This window comes from Gopherus flavomarginatus, chromosome 4 (assembly GCF_025201925.1).
Source record: "Gopherus flavomarginatus isolate rGopFla2 chromosome 4, rGopFla2.mat.asm, whole genome shotgun sequence".
NCBI lineage: Eukaryota > Metazoa > Chordata > Testudines > Testudinidae > Gopherus > Gopherus flavomarginatus.
Window position 1 is genome coordinate 169,681,653 of NC_066620.1, and position 16,388 is coordinate 169,698,040.

General features: G+C 39.5%; 1 protein-coding gene across 7 annotated transcripts in view; it reads right to left on the reverse strand.

Moving 5' to 3' along the window:
* LOC127049613 (E3 SUMO-protein ligase ZNF451-like) overlaps positions 1-16,388 on the reverse strand; it is an 81,997-nt gene that overhangs the window by 18,579 nt on the left and 47,030 nt on the right. For 6 of the 7 annotated variants that reach the window (XM_050950690.1, XM_050950687.1, XM_050950688.1 and 3 more), the window contains 4 exons: positions 12,264-13,918; positions 8,776-8,910; positions 7,641-7,771; positions 7,162-7,348 (listed from right to left, as the gene is read on the reverse strand). In XM_050950690.1, coding sequence (XP_050806647.1) covers positions 7,162-7,348; positions 7,641-7,771; positions 8,776-8,910; positions 12,264-13,918 — 2,108 coding nt within the window. The remainder of the gene's footprint in view (positions 1-7,161; positions 7,349-7,640; positions 7,772-8,775; positions 8,911-12,263; positions 13,919-16,388) is intronic. The other variant, XM_050950694.1, reaches the window with a different exon arrangement.

The window sequence follows — 16,388 nt, forward strand, 5'->3', positions numbered from 1 at the left end:
TGGCTTCTGCTTTAGGGGGTTTATTAATTTCCTTTTGGGAGTGTTATTTTTAGCAATTTTTGAGTTTTATGTTGTATCCAAATATTGAGTTTTTTTGGGGGGCTCTCTTTGTATATACTGTAATGAATAATGTATATTACATACATTACTCATAGTATATACTGTTTCAAACTTAGTACACTTTAATGTAGTACATTAGAGAAGCTTTCAAGCGCACCGGCAGAGTCTATATGGATTGATTAATGAACACCACATTAGTGCACTTGAGCAATTATCCCTGCAATCTGCATTACTGCTCTGTGCAGACAAGCCCTTAGATACAAGTAACTGTTTTCAGTGTTTTCCGAGTATGTATTGTATAAACACCGATTTATTTTTTTGTACTGAGGTTTATTTGTGTTTATTGATTAAAAACTAATCAGAAGACCTAAATGTGTCTTAGCTTTCAAGGCTCTCATCACAGCCTATCCCCACCCTACATATTATTTCTCAATGCAGTAACAAAATGTTGACTCCTGCCTTCGATTGGCCCATGATGCCAGACTCTACTGCTCACTTGATAAATTTTCAAACAAAACACCTTTATGCTTTTTCCTTGCTATCCCTGACATTTGGGAAGAGACCCCACAAAACAACCTCATTATGTTCTTCAAATCTCTGCCTACAAAAACTTGTTAGCGGTTAGGCTGCTAGTGTGCAGAGATCACATTCTATCATGCAGGCAAATAATGTCTTCTTGTTCCTTGGGCCTGGTCTACACTATAGAGTTAGGCTGATGCAAGGCAGCTTACCTCAACCCACCTATGTGTCTACACTAAAATTTCACTCCCAGAGATGTAACTTGCCTCGCTACGCTGACTTAACTCCACCTCCGCAAGAGCTGTAGAGTCAGTGTTGATGTAGTTAGGTTGATGCAGCAGCAGTGTAACACTGCATTGCTTACATCAACTGTTAGGAGCTTTCAGAAGCCATACCTCAATGCCCCACGCCGACAGTACAATTGGTACAAATGCTCCTGGCGCACCACAAGGCGCAGAGCATGGATGTGCAAAAGCAACTTAATTGCTGCAGTGGCTGTATGCTGACCTAACTTAGGTCAACATAAATTTGTAGTGTAGACATGCACTTGTTCTCCCCCCATCTGTCTGCATCCATCTGTTGCCTCTTGTCTTATTCATAGATTGAAAGCTCTTTAGGGCAAGGACTGTCTTTGTTCTGTGTCTGTGTAGTGCCAAGTAAAACAGGGTACTGGTCCATGACTAGGGCTCCTACATACTATGGTAATACAAATAATAAACAAAAAGTAATAATAAAAATAATAGCAGCAGCAATACCCTTCTCTTGCAATCACCCCCGTGATTATCTAACACAAATGAAGGAAGGTGACAGACTGGACTACCAATGGGAGAAAATTTACCCTTAACTGGAATAAATGCAGCACAGGAAGTTTGTCTGATTGCCTGCTACTGTTCTGACACCACAACTAAGAGACATCATCTGTCCTCAGAGTCTGACCAGAGAATTTTTTCTGTATAGCCGGCTTCTACACAACGCTTACTGCTGTTTTACAATCCCAGACCTGAGCTCCTACTGTTGCCATGAACTCTTATTTTACAGAAGGTCATGCAGCAACTTCACTTAGTTCTACACACAGCAGCTTGCCTTCTAGGCAGAGAAGACTGACAAATATCACACCAGCATTCATGTGCTACACTTGTTCTCTATCAACCTCCAGGTCCATTGAGCATCCTGTTTTCTCATGGGCAAGAGTCAAGATATCTCAGAAATGGTTTTATTCTCTATGAATGCCACTATAAGCAGTTGAGATCAACAGAGACGTGAAAACTGGATTAATCAAAAAGGCTGGAATCCTAAAGATTAGGATGAGCATCAATCTAGTTGCCTTCACATGGCAATACATGCCTTTTTACCTAGGACAGGTTGAGAGAGAGAGGGACAGCATGGAGCACGAGACCTTGTGCAAGACCTTAGGCCTGAAACATAGTCAAAGTCAGGCCATGCTGTGAACCAAAATCAGGCCATGTATTAGAGCAGATTCTTACAGACTGATACATACATTTGACAAGGGTACTGCTAGCATTGATAAAACAGAGGCACTCCTTAGAAGCAACAGATACTGGGTATGCATGTAAACACATTCCAAAAGATTAGCACAGGTACATCCTGACCTAACACAAGATAAGAGGGTTTGACAGAAGTGATGAATAAGAAATGTTTTGCCCGAGACATCTGGAGCAAGGCACAAGGAGAGGTAAAAAGCAGATGTCAAGAAACACCTAAGGTAATACAGTACATAAGTTGTTTGTCTCAGTCTATAAATGTCAGGGTACCTCGCCTTAACTTTTTGTGTGGCCGAGGGGACAGCAGAAATTCCCGCTGCTGAGCTCCTCCTTGCCTTGGGCACCTATGTGATAGTGTACTTGTAGCTTCTATGTGATGCTGGGACTATGCCCTGTGGGCAGTAAACCTGTCCAAGTGCCTCTGTCACTAAACTGTGCCTATGGTCTTCCTTTACGAGCAACACTGAGGTCTGTTGAATTAGCAGCGTGCACTATCAGCTAGTGCTGATAACATCAGAGCTCCAAGAATAGAAGCACTGAGCCACTGTAATCCTTTAGTAGCCTGGATAACATTACCATAGCAATGACATTTCAGCCTTCCCTAACAGCCTTCCATCAATAATGTAGGTGAAGCAGCCCTTCCTCCTGGAAGAGTTACTGAGACTTACTTAACTTAAGAAGCATTATAAGATAAGGAAGGGGAGACATTTTGGGAAGAGGGGTTTGGTGGGGAAGAGTTATTTTTGGTTTTTTACACTTTTGTATCTAAACCAGTGTTTCCTAATTTATGTAGAGCATCTACATGCCAAAAAATGTTTAAACAGATTGTGTTCTCTGGAGCAGGGAATATATCTTGCCCGGTGAGTGCAATGGACGTTATCGCACAACACGAGTTATTTTTAACATAAATAGTAAAAAGAAGTCATATGATGAATATGAATCCAGAAGTGTGGATTGATTACACATCACTCACCTTTAGAGAAAAGGTATTTAAAAAGGAATAGTTCAGACCTCTAAAGGGAGAGCACCCTCTCTCAATGTTGTTAAACCTTTTAGCTTTTGAAAATATTTAACTAATTTCCTATATTTAACTAGTTATTTCAGCAGACATTTACAGTATAATTTTTTGACAACAGTTTTCAAACTCCCCCCAGCATGTTCTAGGTTTTGAAATGCAGGAGATGAAGCTGCATAGCTATCTGAAGGACAAGGGCCTTCGGTCTTTTAATTGCCTTCTTTAGTCATTTAAGCGTTTTCATGAATTTAGGAGCCAACATATCCTTTGTTTCCCTCAACTCCCTGCTCTTCAAGGAAAATTTGATTTGGCAGCTGCTAACCTAGGCTGATGAAAAACAAGATAATTAAAAAATACGAACAGCCCAAACTTAGGAAGGTAGAACTCTATTACTCACATCAATAAACACTTTAAACAGCTACCCTTGAGCAGGACAACAAAGACGTTACTGTATGAAAAATATTTGGGTTACTTTGGATGTGTAATATTCCTTGTGGATTCAATTCTTTGAACAAGTTTATAACAGGGTTATAGAATTACAACACCACATTGAGATTATTATTCCTAGTTGTCTGTTACTCCCCTATAATTATGCAAATTTTTTAATACACAATCAAAGGAATGGAATGAGAATATTTTTGTAGTAGTGTCTTAATAACCCAGCCCAGTTACTAAAAGATTTTTTTCACGTTTGAAAGAGAAATTATAAGTCATGAGAAGGTTTTCTAGAACAGTGGTCTCCAAAGTGGGGTGTGTGCAGGAGTGCTTTATTTATTTTTGCTTTGTCAATTCGGGCGGGAGTCTGAGCGGCTTTTTTTTTTGCGCTTTGGCAAAAATGTTAGAGTTGGTGTGGCAGGGGGCGCGTGCTCAAAAAAATTTTACTGATAGGGATGCGTGATCAAAAAAGTTTGGAGACCACTGTTCTAGAAAACTGTAGGTGTTTGACTTGATTAAACTGGATGTTCTGAAGTTAGTCAGAAAGACTTTCTGTTGCTAAGCATTGTTGGAAATCCCTACTATTAGTGCCAAAAAGTTAATTATAAAGACAAATGAAAAAGAAAGCTGGCACCACATTTGTTCTCTCCTTTTTAGCCACCCTCCCCACTGATGCACCTCTCCGCAAAATTTCTATCTCCTGTGATACAATCCTACCTGCTACGGCTGTTCCAAGGGGAAGCAATGTCACAGGGTATTGAAATATGAGGCCCTCAGAGAAAGGAGATATGGGACAAATGTATTCATGAGTCCATAGCTGCTTCTTGTCAAAACAACACACACACAAAAACCTCATTACTTCAGCAATACTCCAGTTGAGCCACCAGATGTCTCTGTAGACTGACAGACATAGCTGCTGAATAGGAATCCTCCTGCACCAGCTGGACATTGTTATAGCATGAGAGGGTTTTCTTGTTGGCGTTTATTGCTATCTTGATTTAACTGGGAGGAAAAACTTAGAAACCTTTGAATGAAAATGGAATTATCTAAAGAGAGTTTATTAGAGGGATAAAGAGCCAAAATTCCACAACCAAGAGAAAAACTTTGGCTAAAAGCCCATCCTGGTTCAGTAGCAAAGTGAAGGCAGCAATTAGAAATACAGGAATATTTAATAACAAATGGAAAAAAGGGGAAGGTAACGTCTCATTTATATCAATTGTTTTGAACTGCAAAAAAATTGAGAAAGGAAGCTCAAGACATCAGGGTAAATATCTCTGACTTGCAGGGCTAAGGCCAATAAGCTGTTTTAAAAAGTACATTGCTATGAACAAAAGAAATCATAGCAATGATATAGAACCATTACTAGAGGAAGACAGTAAAATTGTTAATGATGAGACAAGGCAGAAATGTTCGATAAATATTTCTGTTTTGTAGTTGAAAAGAAACAGGATGATATACCGGTATTACATGAGGGTGAAGAACTTTCCAGTCCATTAGACAACATCTATTAGAGATAAACGTTTTAAACTAAGCAGGTACTGTTAGCTTGTACCCAAGAATCAGAAGAGATGGCTGAGGAGATCTCTGACTTACTGATGTTAATTTTTAATACATCTTGGAATACCAGGGGAATTCCAGAATGCTGGAATGTTCAAATGTGTCAAATGTTCAAAAAGGGTAAGCGGGATGACCCTTGTAAGTAGGTGGGCTAATTTCACATCAATCCTGAGCAAAATAATGAAAAAGCCGATACTGGATTTGATTAATAAAGAATTAATGGAGAGAAGCGTAATTAATGCCAGTCAACGTTATTTTATGGGGGGAAAAAAATCAGTCTTGCCAAACAAACCCGATTTCATTCTTTGATGAGATTACAAGTTTCGTCAATCAAGGTTACAGTGTAGATGGAATAAATTTAGACTTTTGTAAGGTATTTGATTTAGTACACCACAACATTGTGATTAAGTTATCAAGTATTAAGTTAACTTAATACTTAATAACTTACTTAAGTAACAAAGCACACATTAAATGGATTAGGAATTGGATAACTGACAGCTCAAAAAGAAGTCAATGGTGAATCATCACAGAATGTGGGTGTTTCTATTGAAGTTGCACAGGGATCTGCATTAGACCCAATGCTATGCCACATTTTCATTAATGATCTGGAAGTAAATATAAAATCACTGCTGATAAAATTTCAGCATGACAAAGATTAGTGGAGTTGTGGCAGGGCATTCATATATAATGATCTGGACTGCTTGGTAACGTAGGCCCATTCAAACAAAACACCCCAGAACTATTCTCAAACTCAAGTTGTACAAGCATGTCCTATCAGTCTCCTTCCCCTCAAAGCAATGCCCACCCCCCCAGCCTCACTCCTTTGGCTCCTCATCCAATCTCAGTCTTCCACCTCACCCCTTCCTGGCTCCTTTTCCCAGTCTTTGATCAGTGTGTCCTAGTTACCCACCTCTTTGTCTGATCTCTGTATTTCCTCCTCCACAACCAACTGGCTACAAGTCCTACCTGCCCACAGACTCCTAGTCCCAGTTTCCAAGCTCAATGGAGTTCCAGACTCCCCTCACCAACCAGTACCAGGTTCTCCCTCCAAACTCCCAGTTTCTCTCCTCTCTTCACACTGATCCAATTTTGTCCCCTCTGCATTCAAATTGGATGGATTCCTGTTCCATGGATGCTAACAGGAGGTCACAGAGCAAAGGAGAGAAAGGCTCTCTCATTTCCAGAGCCCCAGTGCCCCCTGGCCCAGAGGAGCTAGAAGCAGCAAATACAGTTAAAGTCCTTCTGAGCCTTCATAGCCCTGGACTAGAGAAATCATTCCTAATTCCTCAGTGGGAATGCTGCATGTGCATTCAGTTCAGCACAAGCGCTGTGAGAGGACCGAGTGAATCTTTGGAAGTCATAGGTGATAAAAGTCTACTGACCATGTGTCAACTGAAATTTTTTCAAAGGCTTATAATTTGGCCAAATTTGGGTGGATTTTCACATGGACAGCTAAAGGCACATTCCTAACCACAACAGCCACTCCCCAGCCAAATATCAAGTCTCTGCCAAAAGCATTTCGAAGAAAAAGGTCTCAAGAATTTTTTTTGTTTTTTTTTTAAACATGGGTAAAATATTTTCCCCTAGTTTCATTTGCAAACAGCTAAATTGTTTTGGCTGAAATTTTCCAGAAGTATTCTGCCTGCAGCCTACACCCAGAACGTACAATTTAAGCCCAAATGGTTAAAGTTTGGCAAAGTAATATGTAACTGAAAACAGAGTCTTATAATGGGAAGCATTGGGCAACCTTAATAATCGGCAGTGTTACCAGTCCGTTATCTGTATCCCAGACCATTTCCCTCCAGATGTATTAGTGTGTGTGTTTTTCCCAGTTGAGTAATTTTATTTTTTGTCCATAATTCCAGTCTCTAGGATATGTTGAACTATTTCTTTCCACATTGTTCATGCCTCCCAGTTAAGAATCATTAGTGAAAAATACAATTTTAGCTGTAGATCAATTCATTAAATAAGAACGCTAACTAAAGAAACACTATGGATAACAGAATAGCCATTGCTATCAGCAGTAATGTCTTTCTTTTATTGGTTGGATTCTACTAATTGTTTATGTACTACCTTTTGTAGTATCTGAAATGCTGTTTAGTAAGGCACACATCATATCTCCATCGATGTCATGAGGGTTTAGGATATGAGCTGTTCGCTGAGTCTTCTTAAACTGATCCTCCAGTTCTAGAAAGCTTTTGTCTCCAGAGAGAATGGTGAAAGGAATTTGTTTGGGCAGGTGCTCATCCAGACGGCCAGCCTATGTGGGGGTGAGGGAGACATTAAACTAAACATTCAATTACCAGGTAGTCTTTTGAAACAGAAAACTCCTCTGCAGAAGAAGTCCCCCTTTAAGCATTATATTTATAATGCATTTCCCTTTTTCTCTGGTCAGATCCACAATCTGTTCTTCTCATCTGAAGTTTTATTATGGCAATTGTCATCATGACTGTTTTATAATGTACTTTACTATACACAAATATACCATCCCCATGCACCTTATCACCAACAAAAAAAAATAAACCACAAAAATTGATAGAGCAATGACTTACATGCATGCAGAGTGCAAAATCTGCTGCTTCTCTTCTGGTACCACAGCGTGGATGAAGGAAGAAACATCCAATCTTGTTAAGGTAATTAAAGATTTTGCACTGTTCTGGAGGTTTCCAATTACTGTTTCCTCCTAAGCAACAAAGGATAAAAGATGCATGCCACCACATCATCATAAGCAACAGCAGTCAAACAGTTCAAGGAAAGGAAAATGACAAAACAAACCAATAGGTTTGAAAAATGGAACATCTTATTTTTTGACTAAACATTGTATAAAACTAAATACCATTCTATATTTCTAAAAGAGGTTGATTATGAGGTAAACTATATCTGTATGGTGCCTCTAATATTAGTTTTTGTAAGAGTTATCTTCTCAGATCAGAAATGAAGAAAGTCTGAATATAGTTTCCATAAGCATAAATAGGTACATCTTGCATCAAAGGCTGCATCCCAATATAAAAAGTGTTTAACCCAACGTATCTGAGGGTCATAATCAGAGGTTTCCACAAGAATTTATTAATATATTAGATATAATAAGGGACCTAACTATAGTTACTATATAATATGTACAGTCAAAATATGCCTAATATATTTGGGGTATCTATCAGATATTAGTTTATGTCTCACATAAATCCACATATTCTGGAGTTTTCACAACCACGAACTTGAGTACAAGAAAAGTTTAAATATTTTAAGAAAGTTACAAGTATGCAATGCTGTGAGTCAAGAGCTCCCTTACTGGTAAGTTTGAATTGTGGAAATGAACAAGATGGATCCCACAAACCATTTTCTTTATCATTCCTTTCACAGTTCTCTGCTACACAATTAAGTCAAACACAGAAGTCAAACTTCCAGTATGAGAGGGTTAGCTAACATTTACGTTTTCTCTTAAGGAAGTTCTCTAGCTAACAGGCAGCAATGCTCTTTATTAAGTGGGTTTGCGTGTTAGTATTTTAAAACCCATCATCTTAGTTTTCTATAGGTGACTGCCTCGTAAACACCATGTTGATGCAATAGGAAGTCCACTTTGGACTACGAGGATCCTGTTCTTTGCCCAGTCTGGTTCTAGGATGCTGTTAGTGTATTTATATGGGTTTCTGTTAAGCCCTCTGTGCTATTTTCTTAGATAACTTTTACCTTGAAAGCCCCAGACAAATGTCCCTTGGTTCAGGTTGGCTGGCAGATGAATGAAAAACCTTCCCCAGTTGTCTAAGTCCACCAGCACGATGTGAGTCATGGTGCGCAGATAGTCAAAATCTGGCAGTTCACGGTCTTCAAATGGATAAGAATATATATTTTAAATTCACCTCAATTTTTATTCAACCTGTACATCTCCAAGCTCATTTGTGCTTTCAAAAGAAATCCACATAATTTGCTATTCTGTAAGAAATTCTAAGCAATAACTCCTAAAACTATAAAATATAGTATGATCACCAAATGTAATTATTTTCATAGCAATTTTTTTAACCACTTGAGGAAACTTCTAGTAATCTGTAAATTTACTAGGCAGAGAACCACACTCAGGATTCTATAACTGATGCATGTAATAACTATAACTATTAGTTCAAGATGGAACTTTGTTCACAAAGCATAAAAGATATCCTTTTTATGCTCTATCAATCTTCCTACAAGACATTTAAGCTGTTGATCATCCAATTTAGTTTTAGAATTTACAACACAACACATTAAAATGAAATTAATTTTTAAGAACTGGCCAACTCCATGATCAGCAAAGACATGGCATATGAACAGGGAGTGTTGGTCATATTATAACAAAATATCTAACATGCATTTACAGAATGTGCATTTTAGCGGGCAAAGAAAAACCCAGGCAGTTAATAATGTAAGTTGTGTCAAGTTATGACACACAAAAACCTACATTAAAGGATCATTTTTATGATTGGAAAGTCAAGCACAGTGCGTGATCATGTAATAAAGGACCTTATCATAATGAACACACACAAGCGGGCCCAACAAAGGTTGCAATAGCCTTAATTCTAGCATTTCCTAATGTTTCAGTGCTTAACTTTGCAACCTTAATAACGTCCCTTTACCACAGGAAATCACCCACAAAAAGCTAATTAAAAACCCGCAAAACCAAATTCTATCATGTGGCTTCATCTTGACACCCACATGGGCCATCAAGTTGGAACCTTAAAGTCCACCGCACAGACTTCTGACACATAAGTTAACAGAATAACTGACAGCTGTAGTAGGTTTTCATTCTCTATGTGGATCAGCTACTAGAGGGAGATGACACAGACTTTGCCAACAGGTTTTACTGATATTTGCTGACAAGCTGAGGAAAGGAGAAACTCTGGAATCTTGGGTTCCACGCCAGGCTCTGCAGGGGAGTGTGCTCCAAGGGGCACAGACTTTTATACCTCTTTCCCTTAAGCTTGACCCTTTCTGCCCAGTTCCCTCCAACTTGTTCCTGTCCCAGTCCTGTCTCTTCCCACTCTTGGCTCCTTGTCTCAGACCCAGTCTCCTCACCTAGCCAATCCATGTTACTCCTCAGGCTTCCCATCACAGGTTCAGTCTCCTGTCCAGTCCATCCTAGTTTCACCATCTGGACTCTGTATTCCAGTCTCCTTGCCAAGCCACACCCTGTCCCCACCACCATCCAGATCTTTTTTTTCCCCTTCCTCTCTCTTGCCTAGCCAGTCCCAAGTCACCTATCCTGGCTTCTTATCTGATCTCTCTTTTCCCTGACCCACCACCACACCCGTGTTCACTGTCCCCACTGGCCTCCAGTCCCAGTCTCCCTCCATAAACTCTTCATCCAGCTTCAGCGTCCCCCACTCCCACTGTGTACTTGTTCCAATCACTTAGCCCAGCCAGTCCCAGGTCCCACTCCACACTATGGCTCCTCATCAGACCTATCTTGCTTGTGTCTCACCCATTGGTTCCTAGTTCCAGCCTTTTTCCCCAGCTAGTCCGAAAATTCCCCTTGTTCTCCCATCCCTGTATTTCCCTCCCTGGCTCCCAGTATGAGTCTTCTCTCCCCTAGAGGCTTCTTGTCTCATTTACAACTTTTCATCCTCAGATCCAGCTCTTCTCCTCTCTGCATTTGATTCAGGTGACTTCCTCCTTCACACTGCATGGATCCAGCAAGGGAGTCTCCTGCTCTTAATTCAGGTGCCAGGACATGGACTCATCATGGAGTGGAGCAGCCAGGAAATGCTGCTTATCAATCTTCAGCTCTGTGCTGGAGCATGCTCGGTGCAAATAATCTCTGGGGATTTTAGCTCTGACCCAGTATCAAGTGTTGACTGAGCATGTGCAATGGCTTATAAATTGTCTAAATTTGGATAGATTTTCATGGGGACAGAAAAAGGCAAATTCCTGACAAAAAGGTCACCCTCTGGCTACATTTCAAGTCTCTGCTCAAAAGCATGAGGGCAGTTTAAAGAAAAGTTTGCCAGCACTTTTTAATATGGCCATAAACTACTTTTCCCTAGCTTCATTCTCGGAAACAGTTACAGAATAATTTGTCAGAAAAATTCAGCCCGAGGCAAACAATCTGTACAGAAAATTTCAGTGAAAATGATTATAGTCTGGCAAAAGTTATAAGCAAATGAAATCAGTCTTAATAGAAAGCATTGAGGCAACCTTAATAATAAACTGTGATACCCAGCATCAATGTACGTGAGTGCACATGAGACTGAAACACACACACACACACGTACGTATAAAGAAAACAGAAAAATCTCTCTTACATACATACACATACACTTTGTATTCTCATAGGAGACCTTTCTTTACCCACCCTGGTCTTCCAGAGACTTCTATTCCCAGTGAGGACTCCACATTGCAACAATTTGCCTTAGCGAAAGGGAGGATTTTGATAGGAATCTGTTTGGATGCCTTTACTGTTGGTCTTTTCATGATGACAGGGAATTTTTAAGTGATATCAAGTGCTCCCAAGTCCCTTTTTATCTGATAATGAGCGAATCTGGGCACAAGTCTCTCCAAAGGCATCTCCCACTGGGACACCAGCTGTTTGCTTATTTTAAAACACCACTTAATAGTAGGCAGGATAGAGTAGTGGTGCAGGTTACAAGTGGCTGCTTATGTATACCAGGTTGGGTAGAAGGAATGCTTTTCCTGAATGGCATCCATTTTGGAGTCAAAAGCTACCTCCTCTTGCTATGTGGTTGTCACAGCTTCCACGTGATTTTCCCTAGCTTTGACTTTACCTACTACTAGACTGTCTTTCTCCCTTCATAGAAAGGGTGATTGAGAGTAGAAAAAGAGGAGGAAGAGCAGCATCTGAAGACTGCTGTCCAGTTCCAGCTAATTCCCGTGGTCAGTACAGAATTCCATGTTATGCATGGTCCACAGAGTCTTGGTAAATTATTTGTTGTTTGTACAATGCAAACAGATTTTATAAAGCATTTAATAATAAAAAGTTCAATTTTAGTTCTCGGGATTTAGCACTAGAAACTCACTAAAATTACAACTTTAAACATATAACTAAGTTTTCATTATTTCATATGTACAGACTGGATATAGGCGCATGGTATATTGACATGTTCCGTTGAATAATTTCTTTATGAGCATATTACAACCGTATTTTCCTATTGTGCATTAAAGAACAAACTAAAGCCATAATTTCTACATACCTTCTTCACCATGCTCTTCAGAACATGCTTTATTCTCACTTCTTTCTTTCCTTCTATCTTCTTCTCTCTTTAGAGAAAGAGATTCTGACTTTTTTTGAACTTTAGTTACATTTGCTGGAAACTTTAGTTTATCAGGCTTCTTGTTCACGCAAGCACCACTGGCTGTAAAGCTGAAGACTTTGCTTTCTGATTCTGATCTGAAATGTGTTATATCAGGCTTTTGCAAGAAGCAGTGTTTATCATGATAGTGTTGATGAGCACTCACAATATCGTGGAAATTTTTGTTGCATGCACCACATCTCACAACATACATCTCTTCATGGCTTTTCCTTGGGGTGTGACTTTTGCTGAGATGGTCATTCAAGTCTGTGAAATTCTGTGCCGTTGCTGAACAGAAGCAGCAGCGAAACCACAGATTGCCTTTTTCCAGTAGGGTTTTCTGACAGTTCCGGTGATCTTCCTTTCTGTTTATTCTGGAGATGTACTCTTCCCGGCAGCCACAGGTTAGAAAGTCACCTTTTTCTAATAGTGTAATGTCGTCTTTATTTTTTATTGACTCTTCAGACACATATATGTAATCTGTGCTATGGAAACTCTTATAGTGGATTAGAAATTCTTCCTCAACATCGAAAAAGAGATCACCACAAAGGCCACAAAAATATTTAACCTGTATCTCATGACTGTGCTGCTCTTGGCAGTGTCGGTATAGTGTTTCCACTTTGTGAAAATGCTTTTTGCACAAGCCACAGCAATACCTGTGAAACTGATGGCTTCCTAAAGACATACAATGTTGTTTAACACTGTCTTCAGACTCAAACATTTCCTCACAAATGCAGCATTGCCATTTTCCTAAAATAGGACTTCTCTCAAGGGACTGATCCACAGGGCTAGGAAGACGCTCTTTCCATTTAATAGACATATTGCGCAGTGTGTCAGAAGAGGATGCCATAGGCTCATTCTCTAGAGTTTCCTGTTCATAATAGTAAGAATGTCCACCATGAAATTCGGTCACATGTGCCATAATGTTCTCTTCTCTGAGTAGGTCTGTACTGCATGCCCGGCACCAGAAAAGGAAGTTAGTTAAGTGTGCTCCTCCGTGGAACCGACTCATATGCAGACGGATGATGCTTGAGTTTTCAGCAAGCTTCCCACATACACCACACTTGTGACAGATTCTATTTGCTGACAAAATGTGCTTTTCAACTGACTCTTCAGTAGAAAACTTCAGAAGGCATTCACAGAACCAGGCTTTTATTTTGCCTGTATTGTCTTGATGTAGGCTTACTCCAGACTCTTGATTTGTTTCTTCTAAATCTTTTTTCCGTTTTGAAATGGCAGACTCATTTTTACAGACAGGCTCACTCAAAGTCAATGGTCTCTTAAGGAGTGAAGATCTTGACTGATTTATAATCTGCCTCAACTGAGATGGGTTTTTATTTCTTTCATTAATATGGCAAAACATCAAGATGGACGCTTCCATTGTAGTAATAATTTTAACTTTGTGTTGAGTTGCGTGGCTATGCTGGTTGATCTGGCTTTCATCTACAAAGAGTTTGTCACAGTTTTGACAGTGACCTTTTGCTTTAAATATTTCTGCAACCTGGGAGATGCTCTTTTCCGACAGTGATACAGGACCAGCATTACGACAACGAGTTCTAAATTGGATATAAAAATGACACATTCACAGGTTTAAATATTCCAAACTTTACAAATATACCTACAAAGTGATCCTTTAAAACACTAAACAGACATCTCGCTCCACTAACTACATAAATTACTAAGGAAATACTAGAGAGTGGGTGAGGTAATATCTTTTATTGGACCAACCTATGTTGGCGAGAGAGAAACTTTTGAGCCACACAGAGCTCTTCCTCAGGTCTGGGAAAGGTACTCTCAGTTTCACAGCAAAATGTAAGGTGGAACAGATTGTTTAGCATACCCAGTTAGCTCATATGCTAAGGCAGTGGTTCTCAACCTTTCAAGACTACTGTACCCCTTTCAGGAGTCTGATTTGTCTTGCATACCCCCAAGTTTCACCTCACTTAAAAACTACTGACTTACAAAATCAGATATAAGAATGCAAAAGTGTCATAGCACACTATTACTGACAAATTGCTTACTTTCTCATTTTACCATATAATTATAAAATAAATCAATCTGAATATAAATATGGTACTTATATTTCAGCATATAAGTATAAAAAGCAGTATAAACAATTCATTACCTGTATGAAATTTTAGTTTTTACAGACTTTGCCAGTACTTTTTATGTATCCTGTTGTAAAACTAGGCAAATATCTAGATGAGTTGATGTACCCACTGGAAGACCTCTGCATACCTCCAGGGGTACACATACACCCGGCTGAGAACTACTGTTCTAAGGGACCATTCACAGAAGAGTGGCCTGTTAACATCTCCGCAGTCATAACATAAAAGTAGGGGTTAGTGGGTTACAGATTGCTTGTAATAAGCCATAAATCCAGTGTCTCTCTTCAGTCCATGATTTTTAGTGTCTAGCAAAGTAATGAATTTAAGCTCCAAGACTCATCTTTTGAAAGCATTGTGTAGGTTTCCTTTGAGGATGACGCTGGGAATACCTTTCCCGGACCTGAAGAAGAGCTCTGTGTAGCTCAAAAGCTTGTCTCGATCACCAACAGCAGCTGCTCCAATAAAAGATATTACCTCACATATCTAGTCTCTCTAATATCCTGGAAATGGCACAGATACAACTACACTGCACAGGGAAATACTGCTCTTTTTAAATGCATATTAACAGGCCCAGTTGCTCATCAAACTGTACAATGCCTACCAGTTATTTTTTGTAAAAGTCACTACACATTATAGAAAATGAAGTGCTCATTCCAGATAAGTTCCCCCAGACTTAAAAAACTGATATAATTTACCGTTTATATTACATCAGTACTAAGCTGTGGTAGGTGTGGTATGTGATACCATCCCATAAGGTTTTATGAAAATATGCTTTTTTAGAAAGTATTATATTACATGGCATATGTAGCATAAATCTCGAAGGTTATGATCAACAGAACGTATTAATCCTATTTCTATGCATGTATCATTTTTGTATTCAAAGTTATGAATGTTGGCTGTGTACCGGCTTGATTTCTAAATAACCTTAGTAGAGCATTTGGTCAGTTCCTGGAGAAAGGAATGTTGAAATTATGTACCTAAGCAAGACACACTTAGAGAACAATGGATCTTGGAATATTCCAATCCACATAAGAAGTCTACTTGAGGACATTCAAGGTAGCATGTAAACAATGGATGTTACCTATAAAAAATGTGAGTCATGCATGGACATGTGACTTGCCCAGGTGACTCCTAAACTCCATCTTAGAGCTGGACTTTGCATAGGAGTGAGGAGAGGGTCTCCACCCACAAGAGAAAGTCTATTTAAACCCCTGGGAGACCTCTCCATTTGGTCTTGATCTGGCTAAAGAAGGAGCCTCTCCACCCCCCAGGATACTTGGAAGAAACTGGAACAAAGGGCACTGACTGCAAGGGGTGTGACTGATTGCTGGACCTAGGCTAAAAGGAGATTAGTCTGTAAAAGTGAGCATTCTGGAACTGGTGAGGATCTTATCTGTATTCAGTTTGATTAGACATAAATTTGCGCATTTTATTTTATTTTGCTTGGTGACTTAGTTTGTTCTGTCTGTTACTACTTGGAACCACTTAAATCCTACTTTCTGTATTTAATAAAATCACTTTTTACTTATTAACTCAGAGTATGTGTTAATACCTGGGGGAGCAAACAACTGTGCATCTCTATCAGTGTTATAGAGGGTGAACAATTTATGAGTTTACCCTCTATAAGCTCTATAAGCTTTATACAGGGTAAAATGGATTTATTTGGGTTTAGACCCCACTGGGAGTTGGGTATCTGAGTGTTAAAGACAGGAACACTTCTGTTAGCTCCTTTCGGGTAAATCTGCAGCTTTGGGGCAAGTTGGGTCTTTGTTGGAGTAGACGGGGAGTGTCTAGCTCAGCAAGACAGGGTACTGGTGTCCTGAGCTGGCAGGGAAAGCAGGGGTAGAAGTAGTCTGGGCACATCGGGTGGCAGCTTCCAAGTGGGTTTCTGTGATCCAACCTGTCACATGGTACATAG